The sequence below is a fragment of the Oncorhynchus kisutch genome, linkage group LG9 (genome assembly GCF_002021735.2).
Source record: "Oncorhynchus kisutch isolate 150728-3 linkage group LG9, Okis_V2, whole genome shotgun sequence".
NCBI classification, from domain to species: domain Eukaryota; kingdom Metazoa; phylum Chordata; class Actinopteri; order Salmoniformes; family Salmonidae; genus Oncorhynchus; species Oncorhynchus kisutch.
In genome coordinates this window covers 7,820,445-7,837,765 of record NC_034182.2, presented here as the reverse complement: position 1 = coordinate 7,837,765, position 17,321 = coordinate 7,820,445, and the positions used below count along the sequence as shown (strand labels likewise).

At 46.9% G+C, this 17,321-nt stretch overlaps 1 protein-coding gene across 19 annotated transcripts in view; it reads left to right on the top strand.

The window, feature by feature from the left end:
* The first annotated feature begins 12,956 nt into the window (after positions 1–12,956).
* The window catches only part of LOC109896717 (CUGBP Elav-like family member 2), a 137,546-nt gene continuing 133,181 nt past the window's right edge, over positions 12,957–17,321 (top strand). For 4 of the 19 annotated variants that reach the window (XM_031831745.1, XM_031831733.1, XM_031831736.1 and 1 more), the window contains exon 1: positions 12,970–13,419. In XM_031831745.1, coding sequence (XP_031687605.1) covers positions 13,298–13,419 — 122 coding nt within the window. In that variant the 5' untranslated portion in view covers positions 12,970–13,297. Of the gene's footprint in view, positions 13,420–17,321 lie in introns of all 19 variants that reach the window. The other 15 variants (XM_031831731.1, XM_031831727.1, XM_031831726.1 and 12 more) reach the window with 10 other exon arrangements.

Below are 17,321 nucleotides of genomic sequence, written 5' to 3'. Positions count from 1 at the left end.
TATACAGTAATTCATCAGACTACAGTAGTTCTTCAGTATTCAGTAGATCTTCAGTATATAGTAGTTCTTCAGTATACAGTAGTTCTTCAGACTACAGTAGTTCTTCAGTATACAGTAGTTCTTCAGTATACAGTAGTTCTTCAGTATACACTAGGTTTTCAGTATACAGTAATTCGTCAGACTACAGTAGTTCTTCAGTATACAGTAGTTCTTCAGACTACAGTAGTTCTTCAGTATACAGTAGTTCTTCAGTATACAGTAATTTGTCAGACTACAGTAGTTCTTCAGTATACAGTAGTTCTTCAGACTACAGTAGTTCTTCAGTATACAGTAGATCTTCAGTATACAGTAGTTCTTCAGTATACAGTAATTCATCAGACTACAGTAGTTCTTCAGTATACAGTAGTTCTTCAGTATACAGTAGTTCTTCAGTATTCAGTAGTTCTTCAGTACACAGTAGAGCTTCAGTTTACAATGTGTGTATCAGAATTTCTCTCCTTCTGTTTGTGTGTGTGTACAAACATTAAGAACACCTTCCTAATATTGGGATTCAGGGGGACCACCCCCTTTTCCCTCAGAACAGGCTGAATTCACCTGGGCATGGACTCTACAAGGTGTGGAAAGCGTTCCACAAGGAGGCTGGCCCATGTTGACCCCACTGCTTCCCACAGTTGTGTCAAGTAGGCTGGATGTCCTTTGGGTGGTGGACCATTCTTAATACACACAGGAAACTGTTGAGCGTGAAAAACCCAGCAGCGTTGCGGATCTTAACACAAACCGGTGCACCTGGCACCTACTACCATACCCTGTTCAAAGGCACTTAAATATTTTGTCTTGCCCATTCACACTCTGAATGGCACACACACACAACCCATGTCTCAATTTGTCTCAAGGCTTACAAATCCTTCTTTAACCGGTCTCCTCGCCTTCATCTGCACTGATTGGTGGATTTAAGCCTTTTTGGTTTGTACACTGTGTGTGTGTGCGTGTGTGCGTGCGTGCGTGCGTGGAGTTTTTAACAGAGCTCCAGATGGCTGAGAGACAGGTGAGCCAATTAGAGAGTCTCACTACACGGCAACATCATCAAAACCACTGGAACGTTACGGTAACACATTCCCAACACTCACACAGCGTTACAGGACCACTGTCACAACAGCGTGATGTTGCGGCAACATTAAGATCATACACTATACCTTACTGCAACGTTTACGTCAACCCTCTTAAACTGTATGTCAACTACTACACCTCAACATTACAGCTGTATGTCAACTACTACACCTCAACATTACAGCTGTATGTCAACTACTACACCTCAACATTACAGCTGTATGTCAACTACTACACCTCAACATTACAGCTGTATGTCAACTACTACACCTCAACATTACAGCTGTATGTTAACTACTACACCTCAACATTACAGCTGTATGTCAACTACTACACCTCAACATTACAGCTGTATGTCAACTACTACACCTCAACATTACAGCTGTATGTTAACTACTACACCTCAACATTACAGCTGTATGTCAACTACTACACCTCAACATTACAGCTGTATGTTAACTACTACACCTCAACATTACAGCTGTATGTCAACTACTACACCTCAACATTACAGCTGTATGTCAACTACTACACCTCAACATTACAGCTGTATGTCAACTACTACACCTCAACATTACAGCTGTATGTCAACTACTACACCTCAACATTACAGCTGTATGTCAAATACTTACACCTCAACATTACAGCTGTATGTCAACTACTACACCTCAACATTACAGCTGTATGTCAACTACTACACCTCAACATTACAGCTGTATGTCAACTACTACACCTCAACATTACAGCTGTATGTCAACTACTACACCTCAACATTACAGCTGTATGTCAACTACTACACCTCAACATTACAGCTGTATGTCAACTACTACAACCTCAACATTACAGCTGTATGTCAACTACTACACCTCAACATTACAGCTGTATGTCAACTACTACACCTCAACATTACAGCTGTGGAGCCTCCCGGGTGGCGCAGTGGTTAAGGTGTAATGTTGTACACTCGGCTACATTACAGCAATGTTGACATCAACACCATCCTACTGTACATCGCTATAGAAACTTTACAGTCATACATGTGTATGTTTTGGAACATTCTGTCCTTATGGTATAATCCACCATGTTTTCTCTCTCTCTCTAGACACACAGAATGTGACTTCACACAGAGAGAGCGACATGAGATTTTAATTTTTTTGTGCTTCCCAAAATACATTTGTCGAACATAGTTGATATTCATTATCCTTCTAATAATGTGCAAATGTTCCACAAGACACAGTGAGGGAGGAGAGAGAGCGTGTGAGGGAGGAGAGAGAGAGTGAGGGAGGAGAGAGAGAGAGTGTGAGGGAGGAGAGAGAGGAGAGAGAGAGTGTGAGGGTGGAGAGAGAGAGTGTGAGGGAGGAGAGGGAGAGAGAGTTTGAAGACAGAAGGCAGAATCTAAACACAATGCTACTGTCTCTCTCTCTCTGTCACATTACTGTAAACGGACCACGGGCAACTATATCGCAGAAATTAATCTCAGAAATAATGAAGGACTTTACTAGTAACGAGCCTTTTGTCGAACATAGTCACACTCACATACTGATGCACTCAGGCATACGCAGATATACACACCGACACACACATGCACAAACACACACACACACACACACACACACACTATTTATTCACACAAACACTCTGAAACTCGGGACAGGCGTCCTGTTGTGTGTTTTCTCCACTGTTAAGAGATAATTGACAAGCCACAAGGGCTGCATTTCCCTTAATGGAAGGTGACAAATTCATTTCTATGTGCTAATGCCTGTAAACGGAACAGCCCTGCTTTCTCCTGCTTTCCAATGCACAACCACAGACACCTGCCTGCTGGGGGTGGGGGGGGGGTGGGGGGGGGGTAAAGTGTATGGGTGGGTGTCCGTGTGTATTTTTCATTCCTTTATTTTTCTTGTGTAGGCCTATATACCAGGGCTTTAAGTCCTAGTTGACCTTAGGGAAGATATTATTATTACCCATGGTGCTCGGTATTAAAGAGGTGTTGATTAGCCTTGTTGATCGCTCCGTTCTCTGCCTCTTTCTTTTTAATCCATCCCTTTGTTTGCGGCATATGGATGTCCTTGGCTTTGGAGTCGGGAGAAGAGAGGAAGAGCGGTTTATCTCTCCCGTGGGTCCTTCATCCATCCATCCTTCCATCCCTCCTTTCAGTGTAGATTGTCTCTCTGAACCCCCCTGTCCTTCTCGGTTCGTCTGAACCACACAGCCGTTTGTTTACTAACACATAAGGGCGTTGTCAGGGCGACAAGAGCGCTGTTATCTGTTCCGAAGTGAGACTTGAGACGCCACAACGGATGAAAACATCCCATAATGGGTTCTCTTGTCCTCCGCTGTGTGCGTGGGGAAGATAAGATGAATTCTTCATACCCCGGCCTGATTGCAGAATCTGGCATCTAATGCAAGTTTTATTGCCTTCTCCTGTCTTACAGTCAAACTGCCGAGTCAAGCTTTTTCTTTCTTTGGGAAAAAAAAAATCTGAATCATTTATTATTGTTGTATTTTTCTTGCTAGGAAACAGAGGAGGGAAAGACTGAGAGAAAGGAAGGGAGAGACAGGGGAGAGGAGGATGAGAGGATTTCTTGAATGGATGAATACGGGCAGAATGCTTAAGGGGATGTTAGGGGAGTAAGGGATGAGAAAGGGGGAAAGGGGAGGATGTGTACTCTTGTTCTCTACTCAGTCCGAGTGAGGCCTGAAGAGATGAAGATGTGTACTCTTGTTCTCTACTCAGTCCGAGCGAGGCCTGAAGAGATGAAGATGTGTACTCTTGTTCTCTACTCAGTCCGAGCGAGGCCTGAAGAGATGAAGATGTGTACTCTTGTTCTCTACTCAGTCCGAGCGAGGCCTGAAGAGATAAAGATGTGTACTCTTGTTCTCTACTCAGTCCGAGTGAGGCCTGAAGAGATGAAGATGTGTACTCTTGTTCTCTACTCAGTCCGAGCGAGGCCTGAAGAGATAAAGATGTGTACTCTTGTTCTCTACTCAGTCCGAGCGAGGCCTGAAGAGATGAAGAAGTGTACTCTTGTTCTCTACTCAGTCCGAGCGAGGCCTGAAGAGATGAAGATGTGTACTCTTGTTCTCTACTCAGTCCGAGCGAGGCCTGAAGAGATGAAGATGTGTACTCTTGTTCTCTACTCAGTCCGAGCGAGGCCTGAAGAGATGAAGATGTATACTCTTGTTCTCTACTCAGTCCGAGCGAGGCCTGAAGAGATACAGGTAGAGAGGGAGAAATAGGAAAAGATGTGTACTCTTGTTCTCTACTCAGTCCGAGCGAGGCCTGAAGAGATAAAGATGTGTACTCTTGTTCTCTACTCAGTCCGAGCGAGGCCTGAAGAGATAAAGATGTGTACTCTTGTTCTCTACTCAGTCCGAGCGAGGCCTGAAGAGATAAAGATGTGTACTCTTGTTCTCTACTCAGTCCGAGCGAGGCCTGAAGAGATAAAGATGTGTACTCTTGTTCTCTACTCAGTCCGAGCGAGGCCTGAAGAGATGAAGATGTGTACTCTTGTTCTCTACTCAGTCCGAGCGAGGCCTGAAGAGATGAAGAAGTGTACTCTTGTTCTCTACTCAGTCCAGGCGAGGCCTGAAGAGATAAAGATGTGTACTCTTGTTCTCTACTCAGTCCGAGCGAGGCCTGAAGAGATGAAGAAGTGTACTCTTGTTCTCTACTCAGTCCGAGCGAGGCCTGAAGAGATGAAGAAGTGTACACTTGTTCTCTACTCAGTCCGAGTGAGGCCTGAAGAGATGAAGATGTGTACTCTTGTTCTCTACTCAGTCCGAGCGAGGCCTGAAGAGATGAAGATGTGTACTCTTGTTCTCTACTCAGTCCGAGCGAGGCCTGAAGAGATGAAGATGTGTACTCTTGTTCTCTACTCAGTCCGAGCGAGGCCTGAAGAGATGAAGATGTGTACTCTTGTTCTCTACTCAGTCCGAGCGAGGCCTGAAGAGATACAGGTAGAGAGGGAGAAATAGGAAAAGATTTGTACCCTTGTTCTCTACTCAGTCCGAGTGAGGCCTGAAGAGATGAAGATGTGTACTCTTGTTCTCTACTCAGTCCGAGCGAGGCCTGAAGAGATAAAGATGTGTACTCTTGTTCTCTACTCAGTCCGAGCGAGGCCTGAAGAGATGAAGAAGTGTACTCTTGTTCTCTACTCAGTCCGAGCGAGGCCTGAAGAGATGAAGAAGTGTACTCTTGTTCTCTACTCAGTCCGAGCGAGGCCTGAAGAGATGAAGATGTGTACTCTTGTTCTCTACTCAGTCCGAGCGAGGCCTGAAGAGATGAAGATGTGTACTCTTGTTCTCTACTCAGTCCGAGCGAGGCCTGAAGAGATGAAGATGTATACTCTTGTTCTCTACTCAGTCCGAGCGAGGCCTGAAGAGATACAGGTAGAGAGGGAGAAATAGGAAAAGATGTGTACTCTTGTTCTCTACTCAGTCCGAGCGAGGCCTGAAGAGATAAAGATGTGTACTCTTGTTCTCTACTCAGTCCGAGCGAGGCCTGAAGAGATAAAGATGTGTACTCTTGTTCTCTACTCAGTCCGAGCGAGGCCTGAAGAGATAAAGATGTGTACTCTTGTTCTCTACTCAGTCCGAGCGAGGCCTGAAGAGATAAAGATGTGTACTCTTGTTCTCTACTCAGTCCGAGCGAGGCCTGAAGAGATGAAGATGTGTACTCTTGTTCTCTACTCAGTCCGAGCGAGGCCTGAAGAGATAAAGATGTGTACTCTTGTTCTCTACTCAGTCCGAGCGAGGCCTGAAGAGATAAAGATGTGTACTCTTGTTCTCTACTCAGTCCGAGCGAGGTCTGAAGAGATGAAGATGTGTACTCTTGTTCTCTACTCAGTCCGAGCGAGGCCTGAAGAGATAAAGATGTGTACTCTTGTTCTCTACTCAGTCCGAGCGAGGCCTGAAGAGATAAAGATGTGTACTCTTGTTCTCTACTCAGTCCGAGCGAGGCCTGAAGAGATACAGATGTGTACTCTTGTTCTCTACTCAGTCCGAGCGAGGCCTGAAGAGATAAAGATGTGTACTCTTGTTCTCTACTCAGTCCGAGCGAGGCCTGAAGAGATGAAGAAGTGTACTCTTGTTCTCTACTCAGTCCGAGCGAGGCCTGAAGAGATGAAGATGTATACTCTTGTTCTCTACTCAGTCCGAGCGAGGCCTGAAGAGATACAGGTAGAGAGGGAGAAATAGGAAAAGATGTGTACTCTTGTTCTCTACTCAGTCCGAGCGAGGCCTGAAGAGATAAAGATGTGTACTCTTGTTCTCTACTCAGTCCGAGCGAGGCCTGAAGAGATGAAGAAGTGTACTCTTGTTCTCTACTCAGTCCGAGCGAGGCCTGAAGAGATGAAGATGTGTACTCTTGTTCTCTACTCAGTCCGAGCGAGGCCTGAAGAGATGAAGATGTGTACTCTTGTTCTCTACTCAGTCCGAGCGAGGCCTGAAGAGATGAAGATGTATACTCTTGTTCTCTACTCAGTCCGAGCGAGGCCTGAAGAGATACAGGTAGAGAGGGAGAAATAGGAAAAGATGTGTACTCTTGTTCTCTACTCAGTCCGAGCGAGGCCTGAAGAGATAAAGATGTGTACTCTTGTTCTCTACTCAGTCCGAGCGAGGCCTGAAGAGATAAAGATGTGTACTCTTGTTCTCTACTCAGTCCGAGCGAGGCCTGAAGAGATAAAGATGTGTACTCTTGTTCTCTACTCAGTCCGAGCGAGGCCTGAAGAGATAAAGATGTGTACTCTTGTTCTCTACTCAGTCTGAGCGAGGCCTGACGAGATGAAGATGTGTACTCTTGTTCTCTACTCAGTCCGAGCGAGGCCTGAAGAGATGAAGATGTGTACTCTTGTTCTCTACTCAGTCCGAGCGAGGCCTGAAGAGATAAAGATGTGTACTCTTGTTCTCTACTCAGTCCGAGCGAGGCCTGAAGAGATAAAGATGTGTACTCTTGTTCTCTACTCAGTCCGAGCGAGGTCTGAAGAGATGAAGATGTGTACTCTTGTTCTCTACTCAGTCCGAGCGAGGCCTGAAGAGATAAAGATGTGTACTCTTGTTCTCTACTCAGTCCGAGCGAGGCCTGAAGAGATAAAGATGTGTACTCTTGTTCTCTACTCAGTCCGAGCGAGGCCTGAAGAGATACAGATGTGTACTCTTGTTCTCTACTCAGTCCGAGCGAGGCCTGAAGAGATAAAGATGTGTACTCTTGTTCTCTACTCAGTCCGAGCGAGGCCTGAAGAGATGAAGATGTGTACTTTTGTTCTCTACTCAGTCCGAGCGAGGCCTGAAGAGATGAAGATGTGTACTCTTGTTCTCTACTCAGTCTGAGCGAGGCCTGAAGAGATACAGGTAGAGAGGGAGAAATAGGAAAAGATGTGTACTCTTGTTCTCTACTCAGTCCGAGCGAGGCCTGAAGAGATAAAGATGTGTACTCTTGTTCTCTACTCAGTCCGAGCGAGGCCTGAAGAGATAAAGATGTGTACTCTTGTTCTCTACTCAGTCCGAGCGAGGCCTGAAGAGATGAAGATGTGTACTCTTGTTCTCTACTCAGTCCGAGCGAGGCCTGAAGAGATGAAGAAGTGTACTCTTGTTCTCTACTCAGTCCGAGCGAGGCCTGAAGAGATAAAGATGTGTACTCTTGTTCTCTACTCAGTCCGAGCGAGGCCTGAAGAGATGAAGAAGTGTACTCTTGTTCTCTACTCAGTCCGAGCGAGGCCTGAAGAGATGAAGAAGTGTACACTTGTTCTCTACTCAGTCCGAGTGAGGCCTGAAGAGATGAAGATGTGTACTCTTGTTCTCTACTCAGTCCGAGCGAGGCCTGAAGAGATGAAGATGTGTACTCTTGTTCTCTACTCAGTCCGAGCGAGGCCTGAAGAGATGAAGATGTGTACTCTTGTTCTCTACTCAGTCCGAGCGAGGCCTGAAGAGATGAAGATGTGTACTCTTGTTCTCTACTCAGTCCGAGCGAGGCCTGAAGAGATACAGGTAGAGAGGGAGAAATAGGAAAAGATGTGTACCCTTGTTCTCTACTCAGTCCGAGTGAGGCCTGAAGAGATGAAGATGTGTACTCTTGTTCTCTACTCAGTCCGAGCGAGGCCTGAAGAGATAAAGATGTGTACTCTTGTTCTCTACTCAGTCCGAGCGAGGCCTGAAGAGATGAAGAAGTGTACTCTTGTTCTCTACTCAGTCCGAGCGAGGCCTGAAGAGATGAAGAAGTGTACTCTTGTTCTCTACTCAGTCCGAGCGAGGCCTGAAGAGATGAAGATGTGTACTCTTGTTCTCTACTCAGTCCGAGCGAGGCCTGAAGAGATGAAGATGTGTACTCTTGTTCTCTACTCAGTCCGAGCGAGGCCTGAAGAGATGAAGATGTATACTCTTGTTCTCTACTCAGTCCGAGCGAGGCCTGAAGAGATACAGGTAGAGAGGGAGAAATAGGAAAAGATGTGTACTCTTGTTCTCTACTCAGTCCGAGCGAGGCCTGAAGAGATAAAGATGTGTACTCTTGTTCTCTACTCAGTCCGAGCGAGGCCTGAAGAGATAAAGATGTGTACTCTTGTTCTCTACTCAGTCCGAGCGAGGCCTGAAGAGATAAAGATGTGTACTCTTGTTCTCTACTCAGTCCGAGCGAGGCCTGAAGAGATAAAGATGTGTACTCTTGTTCTCTACTCAGTCTGAGCGAGGCCTGACGAGATGAAGATGTGTACTCTTGTTCTCTACTCAGTCCGAGCGAGGCCTGAAGAGATGAAGATGTGTACTCTTGTTCTCTACTCAGTCCGAGCGAGGCCTGAAGAGATAAAGATGTGTACTCTTGTTCTCTACTCAGTCCGAGCGAGGCCTGAAGAGATAAAGATGTGTACTCTTGTTCTCTACTCAGTCCGAGCGAGGTCTGAAGAGATGAAGATGTGTACTCTTGTTCTCTACTCAGTCCGAGCGAGGCCTGAAGAGATAAAGATGTGTACTCTTGTTCTCTACTCAGTCCGAGCGAGGCCTGAAGAGATAAAGATGTGTACTCTTGTTCTCTACTCAGTCCGAGCGAGGCCTGAAGAGATACAGATGTGTACTCTTGTTCTCTACTCAGTCCGAGCGAGGCCTGAAGAGATAAAGATGTGTACTCTTGTTCTCTACTCAGTCCGAGCGAGGCCTGAAGAGATGAAGAAGTGTACTCTTGTTCTCTACTCAGTCCGAGCGAGGCCTGAAGAGATGAAGATGTATACTCTTGTTCTCTACTCAGTCCGAGCGAGGCCTGAAGAGATACAGGTAGAGAGGGAGAAATAGGAAAAGATGTGTACTCTTGTTCTCTACTCAGTCCGAGCGAGGCCTGAAGAGATAAAGATGTGTACTCTTGTTCTCTACTCAGTTCGAGCGAGGCCTGAAGAGATAAAGATGTGTACTCTTGTTCTCTACTCAGTCCGAGCGAGGCCTGAAGAGATAAAGATGTGTACTCTTGTTCTCTACTCAGTCCGAGCGAGGCCTGAAGAGATAAAGATGTGTACTCTTGTACTCTACTCAGTCCGAGCGAGGCCTGACGAGATGAAGATGTGTACTCTTGTTCTCTACTCAGTCCGAGCGAGGCCTGAAGAGATGAAGATGTGTACTCTTGTTCTCTACTCAGTCCGAGCGAGGCCTGAAGAGATAAAGATGTGTACTCTTGTTCTCTACTCAGTCCGAGCGAGGCCTGAAGAGATAAAGATGTGTACTCTTGTTCTCTACTCAGTCCGAGCGAGGCCTGAAGAGATACAGATGTGTACTCTTGTTCTCTACTCAGTCCGAGCGAGGCCTGAAGAGATAAAGATGTGTACTCTTGTTCTCTACTCAGTCCGAGCGAGGCCTGAAGAGATGAAGAAGTGTACTCTTGTTCTCTACTCAGTCCGAGCGAGGCCTGAAGAGATGAAGATGTATACTCTTGTTCTCTACTCAGTCCGAGCGAGGCCTGAAGAGATACAGGTAGAGAGGGAGAAATAGGAAAAGATGTGTACTCTTGTTCTCTACTCAGTCCGAGCGAGGCCTGAAGAGATAAAGATGTGTACTCTTGTTCTCTACTCAGTTCGAGCGAGGCCTGAAGAGATAAAGATGTGTACTCTTGTTCTCTACTCAGTCCGAGCGAGGCCTGAAGAGATAAAGATGTGTACTCTTGTTCTCTACTCAGTCCGAGCGAGGCCTGAAGAGATAAAGATGTGTACTCTTGTACTCTACTCAGTCCGAGCGAGGCCTGACGAGATGAAGATGTGTACTCTTGTTCTCTACTCAGTCCGAGCGAGGCCTGAAGAGATGAAGATGTGTACTCTTGTTCTCTACTCAGTCCGAGCGAGGTCTGAAGAGATGAAGATGTGTACTCTTGTTCTCTACTCAGTCCGAGCGAGGCCTGAAGAGATAAAGATGTGTACTCTTGTTCTCTACTCAGTCCGAGCGAGGCCTGAAGAGATACAGATGTGTACTCTTGTTCTCTACTCAGTCCGAGCGAGGCCTGAAGAGATAAAGATGTGTACTCTTGTTCTCTACTCAGTCCGAGCGAGGCCTGAAGAGATAAAGATGTGTACTCTTGTTCTCTACTCAGTCCGAGCGAGGCCTGAAGAGATACAGATGTGTACTCTTGTTCTCTACTCAGTCCGAGCGAGGCCTGAAGAGATAAAGATGTGTACTCTTGTTCTCTACTCAGTCCGAGCGAGGCCTGAAGAGATAAAGATGTGTACTCTTGTTCTCTACTCAGTCCGAGCGAGGCCTGAAGAGATAAAGGTAGAGAGGGAGAAACAGGAAAAGATGTGCCTGCAGACTTTGGTAATCCCTCTTTTATGAACAGGGAGCCAAGCTCAGCATAATGGTGACTCACAGACATAACAGAATTGACCCCACCTCCCCTTCTATTCCTCTTCCACTCTCCCTCACACATTCAAAGTCAAACTTTATTGGCACAACTGTTAAAGGTACAATAACGTTGCCAAAGAACTTACTGCTAAGACTTTTTTGTTGCTAATCTCTCTCTCTTGGCTCATTCAGTGTGTGTAGTGGTCATAGCTTGGCCCAGGCTTGGTCTTAGTCAAGGACTGGCTCTGGTTTGGCATGGTTAGTATAAGGGTCCCTGCCCTCCCTGAGTCTGGCTAGGAGAGTACACTGCCTATCATACGTTACCATGACAACGCTCTTACATCAGCTAGTGCCCCCCATGCAGCCAATGGGCATTGACCTTTCACTGTCAGACCGAGTTAGAAAGAGGAAGAGGGAAAGAGGGAGAGAAAGGGATTGAGAGAGAGAGAGAGAGAGAGAGAGAGAGAGAGAGAGAGAGAGAGAGAGAGAGAGAGAGAGAGAGAGAGAAGAGAGAGAGAGAGAGAGAGAGAGAGAGAGAGAGAGAGAGAGAGAGAGAGAGAGAGAGATAGAGAGAGAGAGAGAGAGGAGAAGAGAGAGAGAAAAACAACATCCATAAATAGGTCATTTCATTCAACTGTAAACACTATAGGAAGACAAGACAGTGACAGGTACTGTATATTTGTGCAGTGGCCTGAAGTTACATGATGTCACACTACGATGTGTGTGTGTTTGTGTGTACATGAGAGGTGAGGAAAAAGAGCAAAAATTAGATATATGATTAGGTTAGTTAGGGTGTTAGGGCGCTATGCAATCATGCTAAAAATCCGCAGCAAATGAGAATTGATCCAGGATTGTAATTGGTCATTTCCTCAGGTCTGTATGTGAGTGCTGGCCTCTCACCCCTCTCTCAGACGTGACCAGATGTTCACGGCCCCTCCAGGACTGATCCTAGAGCAGCAGAGGAGATTTACACAAGGAGATTGGCACTCCCAGCAGGAAATATCCAGATTGAAAGTTTAGGATGGCATCAGGGTCAGTGATGGGACATGGGTAGAATACATTTAGAATGTACAACTGAGTAAGAAGTAGGGTAGTGAAGATGACCCTCAGATGTGCAATGAAAAACCAACAGACGAACTAAATTCAGCAATTGGGGCTTGGAGTTTGAAGCTGTGTACTGCGTCTTACCTGTGAATATAGGTGTTTTTTCCAACACGTTGTTTTGGTCCCTTGCAGGTGTTGTAGAGGACATTATTTTGCACAGTATTGCAAACATTCTAATGAAGCTCCCAGACAATCCATAATGTTAAAAAGCTCTATCCTCATTGCACGCGCACGCACACGCACACACATCGAGACATTAATGAAGCTCCCAGACAATCCATAACGTTAAAAAGCTCTATCCTCATTGCACGCGCACGCACACGCACACACATCGAGACATTAATGAAGCTCCCAGACAATCCATAACGTTAAAAAGCTCTATCCTCATTGCACGCGCACGCACACGCACACACATCGAGACATTAATGAAGCTGTAGGCTTCTCTCTTTTTTTTGTTCCTGGCTCAGTGAAACACGCATAAATCATAATAAACAGAAGGATGACTTTTTTATCAGCTGCTTCCTGAGTCTTCTGTCTCCGTCTCCTGTGAGTAGGACAGGCTCTGATGTGACAGATACCGGATTTGATGTGTTTGTGTGCGTGTGTGTGTGTGTTTGTGACGCATTCACGTGTGTGTATGACAGGTAGTGGCGCCTAGCTGAAGCTGCTAGCAGGGCCCCCTTAGGGAGGGCCACTAGCTGAGACAAGTCTTTTAGCTGGGAATGAACATGGAATGTATTGGCCATATCCAGTAGGTTATCTCTATAGCTCCATTCACTGAGGGCTGGGCTGGACTGGACAGCTGGACTGGGCTGGACTGGGCTGAGCTGGACTGCACTGTAGGCTAGCCGATGCTCGGCTGGGCTGAACTAGGTTAAAACTGTTCTGTGCTGGCCTAGAATAAACTGAGTTGGACTAGACCAGAGTTGGACTGGGCTGGGTCAGGCTGGTCTGCTCAGGGCGCTAGTATTAGAGTAAAATAGGCCCACAACACAACAACATGAGCTGAGCTGTCAGGGGAGATTACTTCAGCCAGGCAAGCCAGCAGGGTCTCCACTGCTCCACCAGAGAGAGAGATGGAGGGAGGGGTAGAGAGAGAGAGAGCGGGAGGCAGAGGGGAGGGGACGAGAGAACGTGTGTTTCTGTAGTGCGAATAGGAACGAGAGAGCGCGAGGAACGAGAGGGGGAGAGCGAGACCGAGAGCAGAAAGACGCCGCTTGTTGTGAAATAGAAAAAGAGGGTGAACCAAAAAAAAGGATCGGAGGAGAAAAACCCAGGAGCAGAGATGTTGGAGCTCTCGTCCGAGCTGGGCTTTGTGCAGAGTGTGTGTGTCGACGGCATATGCTGCCCCCCTTCTGCACCCCACCCCACCGCCGGATCCACGAGGGCCGACGAGCTGCTGCTGAGGTACACACACACACACACACACACACATACATATATATATTTTTTGTCCAAACCTTACCCAGACCCTCTCTCATGTGATCTCCTGTTTTAGTGTGTGTTTTGTGTTCTGGTTCAGTCTGTGTTTCTGTCATATCTCACTGCAATGTCTGTCAGTGTCTGCTCCTCTCTCTCTCTGCCTCTCGCTCTCGCTTGTTGTTCTGTTTAGGTGTCCCTCCTTTCCGTCCTGCGACTGTTCATTTGTTCAAGTGTAAAATCCAATGCTTGTACCTCCCTTGCTCTCTTTTCCTCCCCAACCCATCCTCCTTTTCCATGCCTCCTCTCTCTCTATGTGAGTCATGGAGGGGTAGAGGAGGGGTGGTAGGGACGGTGTGAGGGGCTTCATCCCTCTCTAGGGGGTGGAGGCTGGCCAGGGGATGTGGATCGGGAGTGTGTGTTTACACTACTCGCTGTAATCCAGAGAGGAGAGAGGAAAGGAGGAGAGGAGAGGAGAGGAGGAAGGGGGAGAGGAGAGGAGGAAGGGGGAGAGGAGAGGAGGAAGGGGGAGAGGAGAGAGGGAAGGGGGATAGGAGAGGAGGAAGGGAGAGAGGGAAGGGGGAGAGGAGAGGAGGATGGGGCGGGCAGGGTGGAAAGCAGGAGAATGGAGAGAACGAGGGTAGACTAGATATTTGGATTTTGGGTGAAAAATGTGCCTGTTTCGTTCCGCCGTCAAATTGATCAAAAACAGATAAAAACCTTTTCATGTTTGATCAACAGAATCTCCAACCTCTCCTTCTCTGTATCTCTCTTTTTCCATCTCTCTTGTCCCTCTCTCCCATGTTTCCGGGATTTTTGGGGGTTGTTGAAAGATGTCTGCTTTGTTTATTTGGATCTCAGTCAGAGAGAGAGTGAGGGAGAAGAGGAGGGAGGTGAGGAAGACGGGGGACAATGGGGCGGGCACAGAAACATCCAGTTCCAACGAGACAGACACAGACAAACAATAAGTCTGCCAGTCAGCCACTTCAGTCTGCCGTTCTCTCTCTCTCTCTCTCTCTCTCTGTCCTCTACATTTAATCTCTCCTCCATATTTAATCTCTCTCTCTCTCCTCCACATTTAATCTCTCTCTCTGTCTCCTCCACATTTAATCTCTCCTCCACATTTAATCTCTCTCTCTGTATCCTCCACATTTAATCTCTCTCTCTGTCTCCTCCACATTTAATCTCTCCTCCACATTTAATCTCTCTCTCTGTCTCCTCCACATTTAATCTCTCTCTCTGTCTCCTCCACATTTAATCTCTCTCTCCTCCACATTTAATCTCTGTCTCCTCCACATTTAATCTCTCTCTCTGGCTCCTCCACATTTAATCTCTCCTCCACATTTAATCTCTCTCTCTGTCTCCTCCACATTTAATCTCTCCTCCACATTTAATCTCTCTCTCTGTCTCCTCCACATTTAATCTCTCTCCTCCACATGTAATCTATGTCTCCTCCACATTTAATCTCTCTCTCTGTCTCCTCCACATTTAATCTCTCCTCCACATTTAATCTCTCTCTGTCTCCTCCACATTTAATCTCTCCTCCACATTTAATCTCTCTCTGTCTCCTCCACATTTAATCTCTCTCTCTGTCTCCTCCACATTTAATCTCTCTCTCTTCCACATTTATTCATTACTCCCTGATTTACAGAGATGTAGATGTATTTTTGCAATATAAACCACATGTACCTTTTGAGAGGTAATAGCTATTTAAAACATGGCTTAGCCTCATACCGATGAACACAGCCCAGACGTGGTAAAACAATAATAAATCACACATCACCCTTGTGTATTAATGCTTTATTATGGGACAATAAAACCAAGACAGGGATGGATGGGCCTTCTCTGTAAACCCAGTCAGCATTAAACCAAGCGCTCCCTTCTAAGTGTGCTTCTCTAAGTGTGCTTCTCTAAGTGTGCTTCTCTTAGTGTGCCTCCCGTATGGCCTATGGGGTAGAAGTCTCCTATTAGGGCCCTTCCTGTTGGTTTAGAGAACACAGTTATGGCACCTCTCTCTCTCATTATCCAGGAAACAGAGAAGGTGGAGGCAATGGGCTCTAAAATAGTCCCCGGGCCCTCATGAATCTGCCCAACCACCCGCTACAGCAAAGTGAAAAGAGCACGTCAGAATCATTACGCCCTATTTAATCGCCGGCCCACCTTTTCAATAAGGAGAGTCAGGCTGGGTAAATTAGTACATGGTGGTTATAAATGTATGGGTACATGTGTGTGTGTGTGCTATGCACACAGACACACACACACACCTACCCCTGGGTCGGTCCCCTAGCACAGTCCTGCTTTGTATACGGCCCCTCTCTCTTCTCTGGATCAATAGTCCTTAGTTCATCAGTAGTCATTAGTTCCCTCAGTCTAATACGATTATGCTTAATAAGAGATTCCCCATCTGGAAGTAATACCCAGTATCAACACACACACACACACACCAGCGAGAGGGTAAGAGTGCAAGTGTGAGAGAAAGGGAGTGAATGAGCTGTGGCTATGAGCTTTGTGTGTGTGCGTGTGTGTGTATGCACACCTGTGTGTGTGTGTGTGTGTGTGTGTGTGTGTGTGTGTGTGTGTGTGTGTGTGTGTGCGTGCATGCACACCTGTGTGTGTGTGTGCTGGGTGGTAGTTATCAGAATGACACCATCCTGCTCTCTCTCTGCTCAGCCCCAGAGGATCAGTGGAGCTGCACCAGTTTCAAATGAAAATAAATGAGAGGCAGTGACCGCTACTGCCTGGGTCCCACTTTAATGAGGAAAATAACAGAGGGGAGAAGGGGGGGGGGGATAGAGGGAGGGGTGCAGGGAGAAGGTGGTTAGGTGGTTAGGGGAGGGGGAGAGGGAGAGGGCAGCACAGATTGGATGGAGACGGAGGGAAGGAGAGAGGGAGGTGTGCAGGGAGAAGGTGGTTAGGTGGTTAGGGGAGACGGAGGGAAGGAGAGAGGGAGGGAAGGAGAGAGGGAGGTGTAATGAATGGAGGCCCACAGCCAGGCGGCTTTATTTTAACTCCTCTGTGTCACCGTGGCGATGGCCAATTACAGCCGGAGCGCGCTCTGTTGCACTGCAGCTGGACTGGACAGTGTTTTGGACAGCCTCTATCCTCCTACACCCATACAGGACACCGTACTACTGAATGTGTACCTATGTGGGTGTTTGTGTGGAGAGGTGTGTACCGACAGTGTTTTACATCACTCACACCCCTCCTAGTGATGTTTAACACGGACAGGCACCAGGCTCTGGATCACCTTTAGTAATAATATAACAGAGACACGAAGAGTCCATAGTTATCCCAGATTACTGCCGACATGGGTCTACTTGTCTATGGCTAACACAACACAGGACAGGCTGGCTAGCCAAACACACAGCAGTATAGCATAGCAAGGACCAGCCACGGCTCAGCCTTTACAGTGAAGTTCCATGCTGTATTGTTGTTTCGAACAGTTTATTGTGACTCAAACCATTTGAGCTCAACAATGCTCAGTGTTTTCTGGTGTGATGCTGTCCAGACAGCTGAGGAAGTGCAGTAAGAGGACAGGGTCAAGTTAGACAGTCTCCTCTTCTGTCTCTGTCTCCCAGTTCAGTTTAAAGGCGCGTAGACCAGACCAACAGACCCCCGAGGCAGACCGAGGCAGACCGAGGCAGGCGCTACAGTTCAGTCATCAGGGTGTGTGGGTTTGTGTGTAAAGAGCAGAAATACCTCCTTTATTGCTAATTAAGTTGACTTACACATCATGTGTGTAGCATTTGAGCATTTGTCTGTCTGTGTGTAGCTGGCCTGCAGCAGGTTCCTCCTATGTCCACTTAGCCTCAATCACAGCTGCTTGCTCTCCTGCTTTATTCATGAACTCACATTAAATATTCACGTCTCAAAAACAGACACTCATCACG